The sequence below is a fragment of the Brachyistius frenatus genome, unplaced genomic scaffold (genome assembly GCF_029030835.1).
Source record: "Brachyistius frenatus isolate BFR_SWC_R1_liver_20210118 unplaced genomic scaffold, ASM2903083v1 Contig_315, whole genome shotgun sequence".
NCBI classification, from domain to species: Eukaryota; Metazoa; Chordata; class Actinopteri; family Embiotocidae; genus Brachyistius; species Brachyistius frenatus.
The window spans coordinates 147,432-167,500 of NW_027210914.1; the positions used below are offsets into that span (position 1 = coordinate 147,432).

The 20,069-nt window shown below is 40.4% G+C and overlaps 1 protein-coding gene across 1 annotated transcript; it reads left to right on the plus strand.

The window, feature by feature from the left end:
- The first annotated feature begins 5,482 nt into the window (after positions 1–5,482).
- Positions 5,483–11,724, plus strand: cdx1b (caudal type homeobox 1 b). Its single transcript, XM_069723098.1, has 3 exons — positions 5,483–6,351; positions 10,611–10,759; positions 11,115–11,724. Exons 1-3 carry the CDS (start codon positions 5,871–5,873, stop codon positions 11,349–11,351), a joined length of 867 nt encoding a protein of 288 aa, XP_069579199.1. The 5' UTR covers positions 5,483–5,870; the 3' UTR covers positions 11,352–11,724.
- The last annotated feature ends 8,345 nt before the right edge of the window (positions 11,725–20,069 follow it).

Genomic DNA, 20,069 nt, shown 5'->3' on the forward strand with positions numbered 1-20,069 from the left:
GTGTGTGTTGTTGACATTTTTCTGAAGAACCTTTTCTCTGTTTTGTTGGCTTGAATCAGTTTTTAAATGTGAAATAAATCATATTTAGCGCTAGTGGCAGCCTGCTGCAGCATCTCCCCCCTGAGACCCCCCCTGAGAGCCCCCCTGAGAGCCCCCCTGAGAGCCCCCCTGAGAGCCCCCCTGAGAGCCCCCCTGCTGTAGCGAAGAAATTTCCCTTCGGGGATTAATAAAGTGTATAAATCAAACAAAAATATTTTCTTATTAGTGATGAAGTTCATTAGTTCACTTTTGAATTCTTCTGTCAGAGAAAAACAACGTAGGAAATATTAAAGTCCTCAAACTGCCTGGATGTAAACATCACAAACAAACAAACGAACAAACAAACAAGCAACTTTCAACGATGCAGTTTAATTTGATTTATTCTGCTCCCAATAAAGTCACACGATGACAATGAATGGTTTATTTCTCAAATTTAAAGATCAAATGTTTGTGAATGAAATGAACTTTTTTATTAACTTCAGTGTTAAAAAACATTTCAGTGATTTTATTAGTTTGACTCAAACACAACAACATTAAATATTCTCAGTGTCTCTGAATCAGCTGAGTCTGTAGTTCCTCCTGCAGCAGCGCCACCATGTGTTTGGTTGAAGAACTGCAGGAGAACCGAGCCGTCTGGCCACCAGGGGGCGCTGCACTCAAACAGAACCTCGTTCTTTTTGCATTTCCAACAAGAGACGTTCAAATAAAAACAGCTGATTTTACAGCAGCTAACGTTAGATGCTAACCCGTTCTACCGGTTTCTATAAGTGTGAGCATCAACAGCAGTTTTGAAATCATATAAACTGAGTTAAAGTTGATTTTTTTTACGAAGTGATAATAGAATCTGCTTCACTGCCCTTAGCTTAGCTAGATGAGGCTAAGCTACCTGAAGCTAAGCTAGATGAAGCTAAGCTACATGAGGCTAAGCTACATGAAGCTAAGCTCCCTGAAGCTAAGCTACATGAGGCTAAGCTAGTACACGATAAGCCTGTTTTGGAGAGTTCAAACTCTCGTCTCTGTTTTGCTCATATAAACTGTGAAGGAGCAGCAGAGCCCTAAAAAGCTTCAGAGTTTACGAGCCACCGCGTCAATAAACTTTCCATAAAGTGGAGTTTTACAGCTTCAGCCTGTTAATGTTTCACCTGAGAACAGGTGACAGAAGGAAACACAAAGATGAACGTTTCACACGTCGTCTCGTTTTAAACACAAATTATTTTAAATAAAACAGACGTGACCACAGAAAACTCACCTGTTCTCATCTGATCCCACATTATCTATATATATACTATATATAGTATATAGTATAGTATATATACTATATACTATACTATATATATATATATATATATATCATAATATAATACTATACTATATACTATATATATATATATATATATCATAATATAATAATATATGATATATATATATATATATACTATATATATATATATATATATCATAATATAATAATATATGATATATATATAATATATATATATATATATATATAGTATATACTATATATAGTATATACTATATATATATAGTATAGTATATATACTATAGTATATACTATATATATATATATCATAATATAATAATATATGATATATATATGATATATATATATGCTATATATATATATATCATATATATGATGATATATATATATATATGATATATATATTATATATATATATATATATCTGATATATATATCATATATAATATAAACTGATCTGACTCAAATATTTCAACTGTTTCTGATGATATTATAACCGTTGAGATATTCTCTTTTATTTTAATTAAATTTAAACAAACGTGTTTTCAGTGTTTTTATTATAAACATATTAATTGAGACTGATCTGAGCGACAGATGATTGACAGGCCTGATGAGTGAGCGATCATTAACCTGTTACACCGTCTGACCGTCTGCAGCTCTCAAACAGTAATCACACATCAACGTTCTTTCAACTTCATGAATTCATTTTAATAATATTGATATTGAAGAATTGTTTCAGCTGTTTGTGAGTTCAGTTAGGACTCATTTTGATTTCAGTTTTCTGCTCAGAGCTTCATTATTAATTTGCAGATTAGAAACAAACATGTTTGATTAAAAACCAAAATTTTTAAATATGTAAAAAAACACCTGTTTTATAAAAACTAACAAATAAATTGCATGATCTTTATAATTTGCATTTCATGTTTTAAAATGGTTTAGCTGACCAGTTTTGTAATTGTGACTAATGTTTGTTACATATTACATTTTTATTGCTTTTATAATTAATTATAATTACAATGAATGTAAACAGTATTTATTAAGCACAAACTGTCGGACATAAAAAGTTATAATTGATTTTGAATTTTACATTTTCTTTTCAGAATTTTTTACGCAGTAAATACATATTCTCTTCTTTCAGTTTTAAAACCTCTGAGACTCTGTTATGAATCATTAATATAAACCTGCATTTTTCACTCTAAAATATTTACACAAACATAAATAATATCAATTTATTAAAGGAATAATATTTTATTATCAATTTATTTTTGTTATGAATTCATATGATTCATATAAATTTATTGGGTAAAATCTCACTTTATGGCCGGAAATCTTAAATTACATTAAAACTTTGTCATATTATTGGAACACAGCAGAGTTCAATTTAAAGTTTGATTCGTTGGATTTAAAAACTGACGTAAAATAAATCAGAATTTAATACTGAAAACTACAATAATAAAAGTAGAAAAAAACGTGAAAATAATCTATGAATATTTACGTTTATTTTTACAGTTAAAATCTGTGATTAGATTTTAATACTGAAAATAAATCATATTTTACAAAGTTGTTCTCATCAATGTTAAAATAAACTTTGTTTAAAACAGTTTCAACTGAAAAATGTTGATTAAAAAAAAATTCTGCTTCTAATGTTGAGAAACATTTCATATCACAGCATTTTATTTAATCTGATTTTACTTTATTTTATTCAAAGTTTGAAACTAAAAGCTAAATTTTATTTTAGAGAAAGAAAGTTTACTGATGGTTCAGATTGATTGACAGCTGATTGACAGCTGATTGATGGTTCAGCTTGATTGACAGCTGACTGGTGGATCAGGTTGATTGACAGCTGATTGATGGTTCAGGTTGATTGACAGCTGACTGATGGTTCAGGTTGATTGACAGCTGACTGATGGATCAGGTTGATTGACAGCTGGTTATCTAACGTCCACATAAGAAGCGTGAAACACTTTAAATGCAGAATTATGTGATTTTACGGCTGCAAACTAAACTAAAGACTCATCAGTGTAAAACAATAAATCTCCCATAAATCCATAAAGTGACGATTATTCCTCTTCAGGCAGCGGCGGAGGGACGAGAAGGCGACTGCTGCTGCTGGAGGGTTGTCGGGTCGAAGACCTGCAGCAGCACTCATGAGCAAGATGGGAATCAAACCTCACGTGTGAAACGATTCATGTTCATCACTATATTCAAGAATATTATTCATGTTTTAAACAGAAACATACACTTCCTGTTCATCTAACCGCTGCACTTCCAGTTGACCTTTCACAATAAAATCCTGTCACAGTTTTCCTTCCAGATTATAAAATAATTCACGCTAAGGATATTGTCATGATGTTGATAGAAGATTTAATAAGTTTAATAAGAAGATAATAATAATAATAATAATAATAATAATAATAATAAGTTCAGGCCACTTCTCTTTCTTTTACTTTCAGCTCCTAAAGAAGATTGACCTTCATCACCTTCATCATCTTCATCATCCTCATCATCTTCATCGTCTTCATCATCGTAAGTTTGTTTTCTGCTTTTTTGACACAATTGTATTTTATTGATCAGTTTTTCTCTTTAACTGAACATTTAAAACATTTAATTTTGTTTTATCTCATTTTAATTTTATAACGTTTTAATCTCTCATTTTAATGTGTGAAGCATCTTCATGCATAACATAAATTAACTTTTATCTCATTTTATGACTTCATTATCTACGTTTATTTTTCTTTTATGTCGTTCAATGAAAAAGAGACCAAAATATCCAACAATAATCTTTATTTTTAAAGTTAATTTTGTCTTTTACATCAAACATATTGAATATTCAAACAGACAACAATAAAACTGCTTCATTTTTAAATCGTTAATGTTTTAAAGGCAAGGACCAAAACAGATTATTACACATTATTATTATTATTATTATTATTATTATTATTATTAACATTACAGGTGTAAACATAAAAAATCTTGGGTGAAAATATAAAGTAACATCACAGTAATGAACCAGAAATAAAGTGATAAAGTTTCAGAGCAGGAAATTCAAACCTTTGTTTATTAATTTAGGTTCATTGTGTTCAAACTGTATTTGATCTCATTTTTAAATCTCAGTTAAAATAATTATTATCTTTATTTTAGTTTGAGAGCTGCTGAACAAATACACTTTTTTATTCTATTTATTTTTACTGAAAAACTATAAACTATAAAATACATTATCCAGTTGTTTCATATTTGTATCTCCTGTGAAATATTAAAAACATTAATTTATGACAAAATATGAAAAAGTCTTTTAACATTAAAATATACAACATCAAATAATCAATGCATAAAATCCATTTTATAATATGTTAAAACAAAATGTCCACCTGCTTATTAAAAATCAATGAGAGCATCATCAATATTAATTTATCATAATCTGATCATGTTACAGTTTAATTAAAGAATACATTCAAGCCTTTAATAACTTTAATAAGTCTATAATCACCTATAATATTATTGAAACTTGAATTTAAATGTTTTGTTTCCATTCAACAGACAATACAGCAGAAAATATGACAATATGAAAACAGGGATGTTGTTGAATTTCATCTTTATCTTTCGTTCTGAGGTTAATTTGATTTAAAATGTGTCATTTAAATTTAGTCTGAAGCAAAACAAAAGCAGCAGATCTGTGAGGAGTTTACATTATTTAAGAAACTCGGTTTATGAATTAATTCGTTAAATATTACAGGTCGAATCTGTTATTTACTATAAAAGTTTGCTGTTGCAGAAAAATTCAGTTTTTTAAGTTTTATTTTTATTTTATTTTGTTGGTTCTTCCTGTGTTCTGGTGCAAAAGAACAACAATTATTATTATCATCAATATTATTATTATTATTATTATTGTAGATTTATTAGTGTTAGACAGGTTTGAATTGGTAAATGAATAATCTGCCGTCTCTTCCTCATTTGTAGCTTCACTTCGTGTGTGTGTGTGTGTGTGTGTGTGTGTGTGTGTGTGTGTGTGTGTGTGTGTGTGTGTGTGTGTGTGTGTGTGTGTGTGTGTGTGTGTGCGTGCGTGTGTGTGTGTGTGTGTGTGTGTGTGTGTGTGTGTGTGTGTGTGTGTGTGTGCGCGTGTGTATGTGGGGGCTTCGTGGGAGGGGGGGGTTCAGACTCCAATTTTTTGGTTTGATATAGGGCGTAAAAAAGCTTTCTAAAATAATGAAGTAACATGAGGAGGAAGATGAGGAAGAGGAAGAAGAAGAGGAGAATGAAGAAGAAGAAGAGGAGGAAGAAGAAGGGGATGAAGAAGAGGAGGAGGAGGAGGAAGATAAGGGTCATAAAGTGCTCCATGTGACCGGGGCGGTTCTAACGGCTGATGGAGCAGCAGCAGCAGAAGAAGAAGAAGAAGAGAGGAGGAGGAGGAGGAGCAGGTGGAGGTGTGACAGCAGAAGAGGAGCAGGTGGAGGTGTGACAGGTAGCAGCAGGAGGAGCGCGTGCCAGAGGCTCAGTGACGTGCAGCAGGCTGGATCCGCAGTATGCAGAGGGAGTCCCCTCACCTGGAAAGATGTACTACCTGCAGCTGGACAAGGAGCCCTCCATGTACCAGAGCCCGGTGACCCGCCACCCGGGGCTCGGCCAGAGCTTCCCGGTGCCCGCCCCGCCGCAGTACTCCGACTTCGGCTACCACCACCACCACCACCACCACCCGGGCATCAGCAACGAGCCGAACCCAGGACAGCAGCCCGGACCGGGACCCGGCGGCTGGAGCCCGGCCTACCCGCCTCCTCCTCCCCGGGACGACTGGTCGTCTCACCACTACGCGGCGGCGGCGGCGGCAGCGGCGGCCGGCGGGCCTCCCGCGGCCTCCTCGGTGCCCGGAGCGGTCGGTCCCGCCCTCAGCTTCAGCCCGCCGGACTTCAGCGGCCAGCCGTCTGCGCTGCTCCCCGCCGCTCTCAACGCCTCCGTGGGACCGCTGTCCCCGGGATCCCCGCGGAGGAGGAACCCGTACGACTGGATCCGGACCTCCGCCCCGCTCAACAACCCAAGTAAGACCCAGAAAGACCCGGTTAGACCCAATAAGACCCGGTTATACCCAATAAGACACAATAAGACCCAATAAGACCCAGTTAGACTCTACAAGACCCAATAAGACCCAGTTAGACCCAATAAGACCCGGTTAGACCCCATAAGACCCAATAAGACCCAATAAGACCCGGTTAGACCCAATAAGACCCGGTTAGACCCTATAAGACCCAATAAGACCTGGGGCACAGGGCTGCTGCTGCTCATGCATTTACCATCATTCACTATCATTTATTTATTCTGTCTCATCTGACAGGAAGTTAATAATGTTCCTCTTATTTATTTGTTGTTATTATTATTATTATTAATATTATTATTACTGTTTTCTTCATCTTAATAATTTTCTTCTAATATTTTTTTCCACTAATTTTTCTATCTCTTAAAATGATTATCTTGAACACGGTGTCATGTTTGTTTGACCTCCAGCAGCCGTTCAACAGTTTCATATTTTAAAAATGTATAATCAGAACAGTCAGATTCTGAACTTTTATTTCAGATATAATTAATTAAACCATCTACAGTCGATAAAGTGATTCTCTGTATGTGAATCAAATCAAATCAAAACAAAGCTACAGTCAACAATAATAATAATCAGGATGTTTAATAAAGAGGTTCTGAAGACATTCAGATAAAAACAAACACTTCAGGAATATTAAGAAGAAAAAAAGGACAAAAATGAGGAAAGAAAACTGAATTTAAATGGTTTTAATCTGAAAATTTAAACCTGAATTTATTTGATCACATAATAATTTCATTTTTATTTATTGTTTGTTGGGTTTACTTCCTGTTTTTGTCTGATCTGATCTGACGTGAAGTTACAGATTTTTTTTGGACGTGTTTATGATTTCAGGGGATTTAATTCAGTTAATATTAAATGTAGAAGCAGTTTGAAGCATGTGGATGTTGACGTGTTCCCGCTGGGTCTCAGGTCAGATGTGTGAAGCCGGTTTGAAGGTGTTGTGATGTAAATGTGCTGCCGGTCGTGACTCCGGGTGTCTCGGCTCCTTTTGTCCTGCGCTGTCTCGGGCGGAGAAACAAGAGCCGACAACAAGTTCCTTCTTTGAAGTGTGAAGTTTGAAGTTTGACCTCCTTCTCAGGAGGAGCTGATGTCAGTCCGCCAGTCATTTAATCTTCAGTTTGACCTCCGCTGTGGAGGACGGCTCTTTAAACTCAGTAAAATAATTTTTCAGACCTGTTATTAAATGTGAGCTGCATTTTATTTCCTATATTTAAAGTTAGAGAAGTTCCTGGTTCCCAACCTGAGGGTATGGGCACCCCAAACGGTCACAGAAACACCTGAAGGGTCATGGATTTAAAGGTTTTGTGTAGTTTTTTTTTTTTTTTTTTAAAGAGGACATTTTAAACACATTCGGTCCTTAAAGTTTCATATTTCACACATTTCTACTTTTCAGTCTTGATGGTCCGTTAAAATATATTTTAAATAGTTTTCCATCTGCAGCTCTTTAACATCAGCCTGTGTGTGTCTGTCTCTTTAAGACGGGTGTCAGTGATCCTCTCCTCTGATTGGCTGACTCTGTTCTGACCAATCAGTTTTCTTCAGTCTCATGGACAGAACGGCCTCTCTGTGTTTTGGTCCACGTTAAAGGTCCGACAGAGGGTCGCGCTGATGGCAGACATGTGACATCATAGTTTGTGACATCACAAACCAATCCGTGTTTGACTCCTCGGTACACAACGTAAAGTTATTTCACGTGTTTCTGTGAAATCGACTTCTTAAAGTCACTTCAGACAAAGACGTCACTTTAAAGCCATTAACGTGATCACGTCGTCGCCACGGAGACGAGTTAACGAGCAGCAGACAGATCTGATCTGGGAATTGAACGCTTTGGTGGTACCGGACGCATTGGACTGAGAGAGGAAGACCAGTGAACTGCTCGCGATGAGGGAAACTTCACGGGATGATAACGGTTTCTGACCTACACGTAACTTCCTGTTCGGTCGAATTTGGATGATGAATATCTGGAGAACCGCAGTTTTGTGTTCGGTTGATCCGGAAACACGACGCTTCATATTTCATCTCTGTTTGTAAAAGTCTGAACAACTGAAGACAAAAGTTGAGAGTCAGAAGTAGAAACACATTAAACGGTTCATCTGAACTTCTCTGGTATCTTCTCTGATTCCTGTCTGTTTTCATGTCAACAAATAACGCCATCACAACGACGTCTGCTCCGACCCGTCATCGGCATTGACGAACTTCATACAAACCGCATTGTCTCCAGCATCTCTCCGACCTCCCCGACCTTTCTGACCTCTCTCCGACCTCCCCGACCTCTCTCCGACCTTTCTGACCTCTCCGACCTCCCCGACCTCTCCGACCTCTCTCCGACCTCCCCGACCTCTCCGAACTTTCTGACCTCTCTCCGACCTCTCTCCGACCTCCGTCTGACCTCTCCGACCTCCCCGACCTCTCTCTGACCTCCCCGACCTCTCTCTGACCTCTCCGACCTCCCTGACCTCTCCGATCTCTCAGACCTCTCTCTGACCTCACCGACTTCTCCCCGACATCTTTCCGACCTCTCCGACTTCTACACGACCTTTACGACTTCTCCCCGACCTCTCTGACCTCCCCGACCTCTCCGACTTCTCCCTGACCTCTCTGACCTCTCCGACTTCTCCCTGACCTCTCTGACCTCCCTGACCTCTCCGACCTCTCTGATCTCTCCAACCTCTCTCCGACCTCCCCGACCTCTCCGACCTCTCCGACCTCCCCGACCTCTCTCCGACCTCTGTCTGACCTCTCTCCGACCTCCCTGACCTGTCCGACCTTTCTGACCTCTCCGACCTCCCCGACCTCTCCGACCTTTCTGACCTCTCTCCGACCTCTCCGACCTCCGTCTGACCTCTCCGACCTCTCCGACCTCCCCGACCTCTCTCTGACCTCTCCGACCTCCCTGACCTCTCCGATCTCTCCGACCTCTCAGACCTCTCTCTGACCTCACCGACTTCTCCCCGACATCTTTCCGACCTCTCCGACCTCTCCGACTTCTACACGACCTTTACGACTTCTCCCCGACCTCTCTGACTTCCCCGACCTCTCCGACCTCCCTGACCTCTCCGACCTCTCTGATCTCTCCAACCTCTCTCCGACCTCCCCGACCTCTCCGACCTTTCTGACCTCTCTCCGACCTCTCCGACCTCCCCGACCTCTCTCCGACCTCTGTCTGACCTCTCTCCCCGACCTCTCCGACCTCTCCAACCTCCCTGACCTCTCCGACTTCTCCCCGACCTCTCCGACCTCTCTCTGACCTCCCCGACTTCTCCAACAGTTTCAGTTGAAGAAGTTTAATTTGAGTTAATTTGTTCCTGTTTCACATGACTTCGTTTTTATTGGATGTTAAAACTGTAAAATATTTCCATCATTTTGCTTTCAGTTGATTAATATCTTTGCTGATATTTGGTGTTTGGAGCTTCAGTTCTACTGTTGAAGAGTTGAAACTTTATTGATTAATGCTCATCATCAGTGTCTTCATCTGCTAACGGAGAATCAAACTGTTGGTTTTTACTTTCTGACAAATGAAGCAGAAGCCGGAATGAAGCATTTGAGTTTAGACAGACGGATGTTTGAAGAGACACGTCACTGGTACGCTGGTTCATTGAATCAGAGCTGAACTTTAACATGACGTCTTCCTGCTCATGCTCTGCTTTTACAGTTGGGTTATATACTTTTAGTTCTGTTGTAGGTGACTATCTTGAAAAACAAGGATTTCAAGAAGTTTTAGCCTAAATGCAAAGCATGCTGGGAAGTGTATGCAAATAAGATGAGAAAGAGGAAGAAGGTGTGGCGTTAAATGTTTTTTATATTTTACTGGACATTTGATCGGCTCATTTTCAGCATTAATCCATCGTGACTAATTAACCACGTCATTCTTTTAACCATCTAAACTATTATTGAACTAACTTGAACTTTTAGCTAACTGTTTATGACTTTTAGTTTATTATTAGCTCCCCGTTTCAAACATAAATTTTATTCATATAGACAACTCAGGAGTCTGAAACGTAATGAGTGTAAATAAATGCAGTGCAGTGAAAGTAGGTAGTATTTTGGAAATAACTCGTGAGTACGTTAGCTTAGCTTAGCTTAATTTAGCTTAGCTTACTGACAAAGGTTTCTATTTCTTTTATGAATCTTACGAACCAGACTTCATCTTTAAATGAGGCTGTTTTGATTTTTTTTTTTTTTTCTGTTTCCTTTCTATTGCAGATGGGAAGACACGAACCAAAGACAAGTACCGGGTGGTTTACACGGACCATCAGCGGCTGGAGCTGGAGAAGGAGTTCCACTACAGCAAGTACATCACCATCCGGAGGAAGGCGGAGCTCGCCACGGCGCTCAGCCTATCAGAGAGACAGGTATGTACCCGCCAAAATAAAGTGTCCTTATTGAGCAGGGCAGTTTAAAGTATTTTATTTATGTTCCGTTAATGATGAACTGACATCAGATCAACATTTCAATTATTTAAATCTTCCAAAGACTTTGAGTTTAAATGAAAGTCAGCGTTCTGTCTGCAAAGTATCAGCGCCACCTGCTGGTGACCTCAATGACGTCGTGAACACAAACGGGATTCATTTCATTCTCTTGACGTTCAGTGATTCTCACAGTATTTTTATAGACTAAATGTAAAAACACAAATGTTCCTTTACGAAGATGTTTTCGTGTCCTGAAGCCGTTGTCATGATGACCTGTTAACCCGTCTGTCCGGTCCAGGTGAAGATCTGGTTCCAGAACCGGCGGGCAAAAGAGCGAAAGATCAACAAGAAGAAGCTGCAGCAGCCGGCGTCTTCCACGACCACGCCCACCCCCCCGACCGGCAGCAGTGGCGGAGGGGGGGGGGGCCTTCATGGAAACGTCTGCAGCAGCGTCGCCATGGTGACGAGCAGCAGCGGCAGCAATGGGCTGGTGTCTCCTTCTTCTCTGGCTCTGAACATCAAAGAGGAGTTCTGAGGAGGAACCAGAAACTCTTCCTTTCGTCGCCGTGACGACGAACGGCGTCAAAGGAGCTGCATGTCTGACCGACCGGAACCGGTTCAGCCTGTCGGGTCGACATAAAGACTTCCTGAACACCTGAACATGTTAGAGACGGCTCTTCAAAACATAGAAACTCTATGTACATTAATGTCTGAAATATTACCCATGAGCCTCTGCTGCTCCTCAAGGAGGAAACTAGTGCAGAACTGGACTTCAAACAGTTGAACGAAACTCAGAACCAGAAGAAATGAATCTCCTCCAGTCCTCCTCTTAGTCCTCCCCCAGTCCTCCCCAGTCCTCCCCCAGTCTTCCTCCCAGGCCTCCTCCAGTCCTCCCAGTCCTCCTCCAGCCCTCCTCTCGTCCTTCTCCTTCTTCTTCTTTCTTCGGTTTCTGGGAAGAGATCGAACTGATCTGATGATGTTCGACTCGTCTTCATCAACACGTCTCGTTCTAAGATGTGTTTCACTCATCGAAGCTGAATCTTCCTGCAGATCATGTTAACATGACTCCGCCTCCTGGTTGGCATGTTAACGTGACTCCGCCTCCTGGTTGGCATGTTAACAGCAGGTCCGAAGTACAATCACCTTACATGTCTGTAAGTGAGCAGGTTACAGTCAGCGGATTCATCCAATGAAGCTCTCGGACCGGACCGCTCCGGTTCTGATCCGGTTCTGCTCCGGTTCTGATCCGGTTCTGCTCCGGTTCTAATCTGGTTCTGTTCCGGTTCTGATCCACCAACACTGAATGTCCTGTAAAGATTCTGATCGTCACACTTTATCACATGTACATTTTCAAATGTAATTTGTATTAAAAACAACAAAAGCTTTATTGTAAAACTGTCTGATGATCTTTTCACTTTAAAACAGAGTTTTATTTTATTGACCAACAGGAAGTCGAGCATTTGTTGACCAGCAGCGTATAAACACGGACGTGTTCACATGTTCAGTGTTAATGTGTTCAAATTCCTCCAGCTTATCAAATAATAACTCTGATTTACTTACAGTAAAAATAAGCTAGTTCACAGAAAAACACTACAAATAATTCATTTGTATTTATTATTAGAGGCGAATTAAAAACACACACACACAAAAACACAGACAAAAACACAAAAACACAGACAAAAACACAAAAACACGTATGTATTTGCTAACTGAAACACAAAAACACACACACAAAAACACTGGACAAATGTATTTGCTTATCTGCAGCAGTGTGTGTGTGTGTGTGTGTGTGTGTGTGTGTGTGTGTGTGTGTGTGTGTGTGTGTGTGTGTGTGTGTGTGTGTGTGTGTGTGTGTGTGTGTGTGTGTGTGTGTGTGTGTGTTGGACCTTTGTCCTCCAACAACAGTCCTATCGCCACACTGATAGAGACTATCAGCAGTGTGTGTGTGTGTGTGTGTGTGTGTGTGTGTGTGTGTGTGTGTGTGTGTGTGTGTGTGTGTGTGTGTGTGTGTGTGTGTGTGTGTGTGTGTGTGTGTGTGATTGACAGCCATCTTGAACTTGATGCTGTTTAAAACTTGTGGCGATGAAATAATTACAGTCTTCAGTTTTTAAATCTTCAGCAGAATTACAGAAATTTAAGTTATGATTTAGTGAAATTTCACCGACCTGAAGTCTGTTTTAAATATGAAATGAAAGAGGAGCGACGGTTGAGTCTTGAGGAACTTCGCACCAGAAGTGCTGCAGATGTTAAAGAACTGGAACGAAGTGAAGAACAGCTTCAGCTGCAATTCAAAGGAAGTTGTCAACCTGAAGGACTGAAGAACAGAAGAACTGAAGAACTGAAGGACTGAAGAACGTTTCATCAACATGAATGATGTCAGTGATGACTGTAAAACCAGAGATCCATCAGATAAACACATCTGGAATCTGAAACTTCCAATCTGAAAGAAACGTCCACACGTCGTTATCCGAGTGACGGGAAGCGGGTTCATCCCCGTTGTCAGTAGCAACTGCTGTGTTCATGTCTCATTTTTGGGTAAACAGAGGTTAATGAGAGCGTCGCTTCACCACCATAAACTTTATGAGGGTGACGTCGTAAAAAGGTTTCAGCACGGAGACGTAGACATGTTTGTAGAGGAGGCGTGACGACGCTGGGGACATCTGCACGGTGCATTCACTGTCTCCTGTTTTTAAGATGCATTCAGTGCCCCCTGTTTTTAAGATGCATTCAGTGCCCCGTTTTTAAGATGCATTCAGTGCCCCCTGTTTTTAAGATGCATTCACTGTCTCCTGTTTTTAAGATGCATTCACTGTCTCCTGTTTTTAAGATGCATTCACTGTCTCCTGTTTTTACGATGCATTCACTGTCTCCTGTTTTTACGATGCATTCACTGTCTCCTGTTTTTTTAGATGCATTCACTGTCTCCTGTTTTTAAGATGCATTCACTGTCTCCTGTTTTTAAGATCCATTCAGTGCCCCCTGTTTTTAAGATGCATTTAGTGCCCCCTGTTTTTAAGATGCATTCAGTGCCCCCTGTTTTTAAGATGCATTCACTGTCTCCTGTTTTTAAGATGCATTCACTGTCTCCTGTTTTTAAGATGCATTCACTGTCTCCTGTTTTTAAGATGCATTCACCGTCCGCAGGTTTCAGAAAAATGAAGTTTGACATAAAGTGAAGTGATCCTGTGATCAGATTTTTTTTAAATTTTCTGATCAGAGCTGATTGAAACACTTTGAGTTTCAATATTTCTACTTCGGTCCGTCTGACAGATTTAACGGAGACGTTGCCGTTGGAGACGAAGCCAAGCTGTGAAGTTCCTCAGAAAGATTCTTTAACAACACAAAGTTTCTCTCTGAAGTTCGGAGCTGTTTGAAGCTGATTTCTATGAAAATATGAAAAGTAAACTGTTTTTTTCCAGGTGAGCAGAGGTCATGTGACTTCCTGGATCACTGCTCCGTGTGATCTCTCAGGTTTTATGGCGACGCCTATCTGCTCTCTGGGAGCTGTTAATGAGGAACAACATCCTCGTCTCTTATCTCCGAGGTCAAATGTTCACCTGCAGGACGAAGATCTGTCGACACGGATCATCATCGCTCAACTTATGTAACCGTGAAGGAACTCGCGTTACTTTGAATCTCTTCTTACTAACATGTATTAGAACTTTTCCTTTTTATTCATGGACGTCGTCCTTCATCAGTTTGTTTGTAACACGATCAGTCGGTCGGAGCAGAAACTCGTCTGTCACCATCTGACGGCCGCCGGCCATTTCAGGACAAGTTTTAGCTCTCCCTTACAAAATGGCTGCCGGCGAAGAAGTCCCTGAAGGCAGCCAAAGAGTTAAACCAAAGAGTCCGAACAGTCGTCCTGAAGCGCGGCGCACAGACTTAATAATTAGAGCAAATAAAAGAAAAGACAACGAGGAGAGTAAATAACTCTCAGCGAGCTCCATAAACACTCTGATCGCTTGTTTATGAGCCGTTTTACCATCAACTCTCATTTACAGGAGACGAGCGGCGCTGAAGGACCTGAAGCTGCATAAACACAGCAGCTGTAAAGCAGATAATACCGACGACTACCGGAGTTCCCCGACTGACGACTTCAGGTTCCTTCAGACACTCAGAACAGGAAATCAGCACATTTCACTTTTAAAAGGAAAGAAATTCAAATAAAAAAATCATCTAAAATTAATGGAAATAATCTAAATACAGCAAATTCTTAATGAGGTCTTAAAAAAATTATGAATGTATTTTAAATAAACGTTTCATCTTGGATTGTAATTTAATTATAAAATACATTAATAGTATTTCCGTGACATGAAAACATAAAAAAATAAAAACAATATAAATGTTTACTTTTACTTTCAAAATAAGACTTCCTGTTGAGTGTAAAAGTGAAGCAGAGTTTATGAACAGTATCAGTCAGACACATTATTGTCTCCAATTACAGCTCATCACACAGTAAACAGGTGCAACCCCATTAACACACGCACACGCACACGCAGTCTTCCTTTATCAGCTGAACAATTCTAATCAGTGAAGTTGAATTATTGTGTCATCGACATGATGAACTTTCATTTGTTGATTTGCTGCCTTTAATGTTGGCGTCACACTTTTCTTATTTCAGTCTTTTTTCTGTTGTTTTACAAAATAATAAATAATAAATAAGTAAAACATGAACGTAACTGATTTTAACAACATCTTCATCATTTAGTATAAAAATAATAAATAAACAAAAGTAAATATGGAGAAATTCCTCCAAATAATATTCTGAATTAAACTAAAAAAAAACTGTAGTTTAAAATACCAGATTTGGTGGAAAAGTAGTTTGTTTTTCTTCCAGATTTTATTTTGTGTCTCTGAGACTTCAGGCTGATGATAATTCCCACAATGCAGTTCTGCTTTATTTGCTGAATTGTCAGCTGCTGTGGGAAAAAGGAAGAAGTTTGTGTGACAGGACAGCGTTCTGCTTTCCTCTCAACAACGTCAGAGGTCGTAAATTTCGTCTGAGGCAGTGAATCAACATTAAAACCTACATTTACAGTTTGTAATGTTTGTAAAGTCAACCAGGAAGTAAACCAGCAGCTGGAAGCAGCTTCGGGACGCACAACCTCGGCGCTGGTTGCGATGGTGTGTAGGTGGTTGCCAATGTGATGTAGGTGGTTGCCATGGTATTGTAGGTGGTTGCTATGGTGAGTAGTTGGTTGCTATGAGCGTGTAGGGGATTGCTACGGTGCTGTCGGTGGTTGCTATGAGGGTGTAGGTGGTTGCTATGGTGTGCAGGTGGTTGCTATGGTTCTGTAGGTGATTACTATGGTGTGTAGGTGGTTTCTATGAGGGTGTAGGTGGTTGCTATGGTGTATAGGTGGTTTCTATGAGGGTGTAGGTGGTTACTATGGTGTGTAGGTGGTTGCTATGGTGTGTAGGTGGTTTCTATGAGGGTGTAGGTGGTTGCCATGGTGTGTAGGTGGTTGCTATGGTTCTGTAGGTAGTTACTATGGTGTGTAAGTGGTTGCTATGGTTCTGTAGGTGGTTGCTATGGTGTGTAGGTGGTTGCTATGGTGTGTACCTACACACCTCATAGTGTGTACCTACACACCTCATAGCAACCAACTACACACCATAGTAACCACCTACACCCTCATAGAAACCACGTACAGCACCGTAGCACTGGTTGCCATGGTGTGTAGGTGGTTACTATGGTGTGTACGTGGTTTCTATGAGGGTGTAGGTGGTTTTTATGAGGGTGTAGGTGGTTGCCATGGTGTGTAGGTTGTTGCTATGGTTCTGTAGGTGGTTACTATGGTGTGTAGGTGGTTTCTATGAGGGTGTAGGTGGTTTCTATGGTGTGTAGGTGGTTGCTATGGTTCTGTAGGTGGTTACTATGGTGTGTAGGTGGTTGCTATGGTGTGTAGGTGGTTACTATGGTTTGTAGGTGGTTGCTATGGTGTGTAGGTGGTTTCTATGAGGGTGTAGGTCAGGGGTGGGCAAACTTTTTGGCTCAAGGGCTACATTGACTTTTAAAATTTGACAGACGGGCCGGGCCAGCACCGGATGCAGACATATCAAACATAAACATAAAAAAGGCATCACGGTGTTCATACCTGCATTCACTTTTAGTGGGAACAGTGTTGTTGATCACCTTCTCTGTCAGTGCATCGAAGTCTGGTGTTAGTTTTGTTGTGTTCTCAGAACAGATCTGAGGTGTTCATCACTCAACTGGGATCTGTGAGGTGCTTTGTTGGTGTTCATCACACTAAAAGTCTGTTCACACACATACGTAGAGACAAACAACACCAGCATCTTCTGGGACATCTTCTGGATGTTTGGAAATTTGTCTGCTTTAATGAAGCAGAAAACTCATCCAGTTTAAGAGAGTTGAACTTGTCCTTGAAGACGGTGTCCCCTTCAGGGCTTCCACGGCCAAAAACTCCTCTGTTATCTCAAAATTGTCATTAATCCCTCTGATAAACATTAACAGCTGAGCGGTGTCCTTTATGTCGTTACCAAGAAATATCATGTAAATGACTCCGCTTTTTTGTTTAGCTTGCTAGCTAACTCTTCGTCACTGTCCTGCGTGATGAGCTCATGTTTTCTAACGTGTTCTTCTCTCAGGACACCAGACACCTGCTGTCTCTACCAGCAGACACCTGCTGTCTCTACCAGCACTCTTTGAGAAACTCCCCTTCGGAGAAAGGCTTGATCCTGTAAACTACCTGCTGACCTCCGAGCGGTCCGTTCCCGCGTTGACTGGTTGTTAGCGCAGTTAGCATGTTTAGTGGAAAAGTGACATCTGATGTTGTATTCCTTTAAAACTGAAACGGTTTCTTGGCCAATAAGACACACGGCCTTCGACCGGACTTCAGGGAACAAGTATTCAGTCGTCCGTTCCTTATTAAACACTCGGGGCTCGCTGTCGACTTTTCTTTTCTTTGGCCCGTTCATTGTTCCAGATGTGTTCAGAGCAGCAGCAGAGTAACAACAGAGAGCAGCCGGCCTAGTGCGCCACCTGGTGGACCGCCAGGTATTACAGGACAAGGTCAAATGAATGCAGTCATAATTATGATATGATTTGATTTGGGCAATTCTGTACCAATCTTCGGCGGGCCGGATTAAAAACACCAACGGGCCGGATGTGGCCCGCGGGCCGTAGTTTGCCCACCCTTGGTGTAGGTGGTTACTATGGTGTGTAGGTGGTTGCTATGGTGTGTAGGTGGTTTCTATGAGGGTGTAGGTGGTTGCTATGGTTCTGTAGGTGGTTACTATGGTGTGCAGGTGGTTGCTATGGTTCTGTAGGTGGTTACTATGGTGTGTAGGTGGTTGCTATGGTGTGTAGGTGGTTTCTATGAGGGTGTAGGTGGTTGCTATGGTGTGTAGGTGGTTTCTATGAGGGTGTAGGTGGTTGCTATGGTGTGTAGGTGGTTACTATGGTGTGTAGGTGGTTGCTATGGTTCTGTAGGTGGTTACTATGGTATGTAGGTGGTCGCTATGGTGTGTAGGTGGTTTCTATGAGGGTGTAGGTGGTTGCTACGGTGCTGTACGTTGTGGGTTTGAGGTAACGTGACGACTTCACTTTCTGCTCACATTTATTAAATCAGTTGTCTTTTATTCTTTTATTCAGCCGAAACGTCATGATTGGACCAGAAGGGTTTTATCGATACTCACACACATCGAACTCATTAATTATTCTTCCAGCTGTTCAGATCGATCTGTTAATCACATGTATTAATCACATGTATTAATCATATGTATTAATCATATATTGATCCAGTGACTCTGCTGCTGCTCTCAGTCTAAACACAGTGACCTCCTTTTACCTGCACGTCAGTGTGTGTGTGTGTGTGTGTGCGTGTGCGTGTGCGTGTGTGTGTGTGTGTGTGTGTGTGTGTGTGTGTGTGTGTGTGTGTGTGTGTGTGTGTGTGTGTGTGTCCTCCTGCCTCACCTTTCCCCTCATTAACCTTCGTCCTGTTGATAGCGTCGCAGGTTTCAACACGATGTTGTTTCAGAATCCTGTTTCCTCTTCAAGTTCATGTTTGTCAAAAACGACGACTTCTTCTTTTTTTTCTTCTTCTTTTCTTTGTTATCACAACAAAGGTTCTGAACTTGTTTTATTGGATTAATCGTCACTGTTCACGTTGATCGGATTCATCAATAATAAATCTGATGTTCACATTACAACAGTGAAATAAGCGTGACAGGTTTCATGGTGAAACAGTGCCACCTGTGTTCAACACAAGCATGTGTTCGTGTCTCTTCTACGTGTCTCAGCTCTGCCTCTCCTCTTAAACAGTCAATCGTTAAACCAATGAAACCGGATCACCTCCTCATAGTTTCATGTGGCGCTCGTGACCTCGTCGTGACCTCAAATTCTCAAAAACATTCTGTAAAAAGTTATTTCATGAATATTATTATTAATTCAGTGGGTGAAGATTAACTTAACGTCCTCTGATCTCTGTGTGTGTTTGCGACTGTTTGCCTTTTCATCTTCTCATGACACTTTAATGCCACTATTAACCTGCTGCCATCACCCGAGGAGGGGCGGGGTCAAAGGTCACGACCCGAGGAGGACTCACCTCTGAGCACCGCATGTTAATAATGCTAATTCCCCTAAAGCATGCTATTGGTCTCCTTCTGGCTTCCCGCCATTGCTTACTCAGAATGCATCTGTGATGCAGCGTGAGATTTAACACCTGTCTGACAGGAGCAGGAGACGGGGGAGGAGGAGGAGGAGGAGGAACAGGAGGAGAACAAACTGATGCTGTCAGACATCCAGTTTATTAGTAACACTTAATAGCAGCAAAGTGTTCCTATTATTTTGTCCACCTGGTTCATGTCAACATTTTTTTTAAACTGAAAATTGGAGTCAAAGTAGCAGAAAAATATTCTCCAAGTTTTGAATATAAATATCTTCATGTTAACATGTTTTATTTCCTTGCCGTGTTAATAAAGTGTTTCAGGAGTCGTGTTCTTTCTTTCTTGAGAAAAGACTGACTGTCTTTTATTTCTTCTTTATTATATTTTATTTTACCTGCATTTATTTGTTCTGGATCTGTTGGACCTTAACAAAGAGGATGATTATATAAATATTTTAAAGGTTCATGTAACCATTTATTTTTCTCTTACATGATGTCAGATGATTTTTAAACCAAACCTCTGTTTTTAGATTTCAGAATGTGTTTTTATATTTTCTACACAGCTGTTAATATATCATAAAAATCAACTATAGAAGCTGAAGTTTGTGTTTATGAGGCAACGA

Excerpts from the sequence above, each read along its gene's own strand:
- cdx1b (XM_069723098.1), top strand. The coding sequence starts at position 5,871 with ATGTACTACCTGCAGCTGGACAAGGAGCCCTCCATGTACCAGAGCCCG. Across the intron at positions 6,352-10,610 it reads CGCCCCGCTCAACAACCCAA|ATGGGAAGACACGAACCAAA; the intron begins GTAAGACCCAGA and ends TTTCTATTGCAG. Across the intron at positions 10,760-11,114 it reads TCAGCCTATCAGAGAGACAG|GTGAAGATCTGGTTCCAGAA; the intron begins GTATGTACCCGC and ends TGTCCGGTCCAG.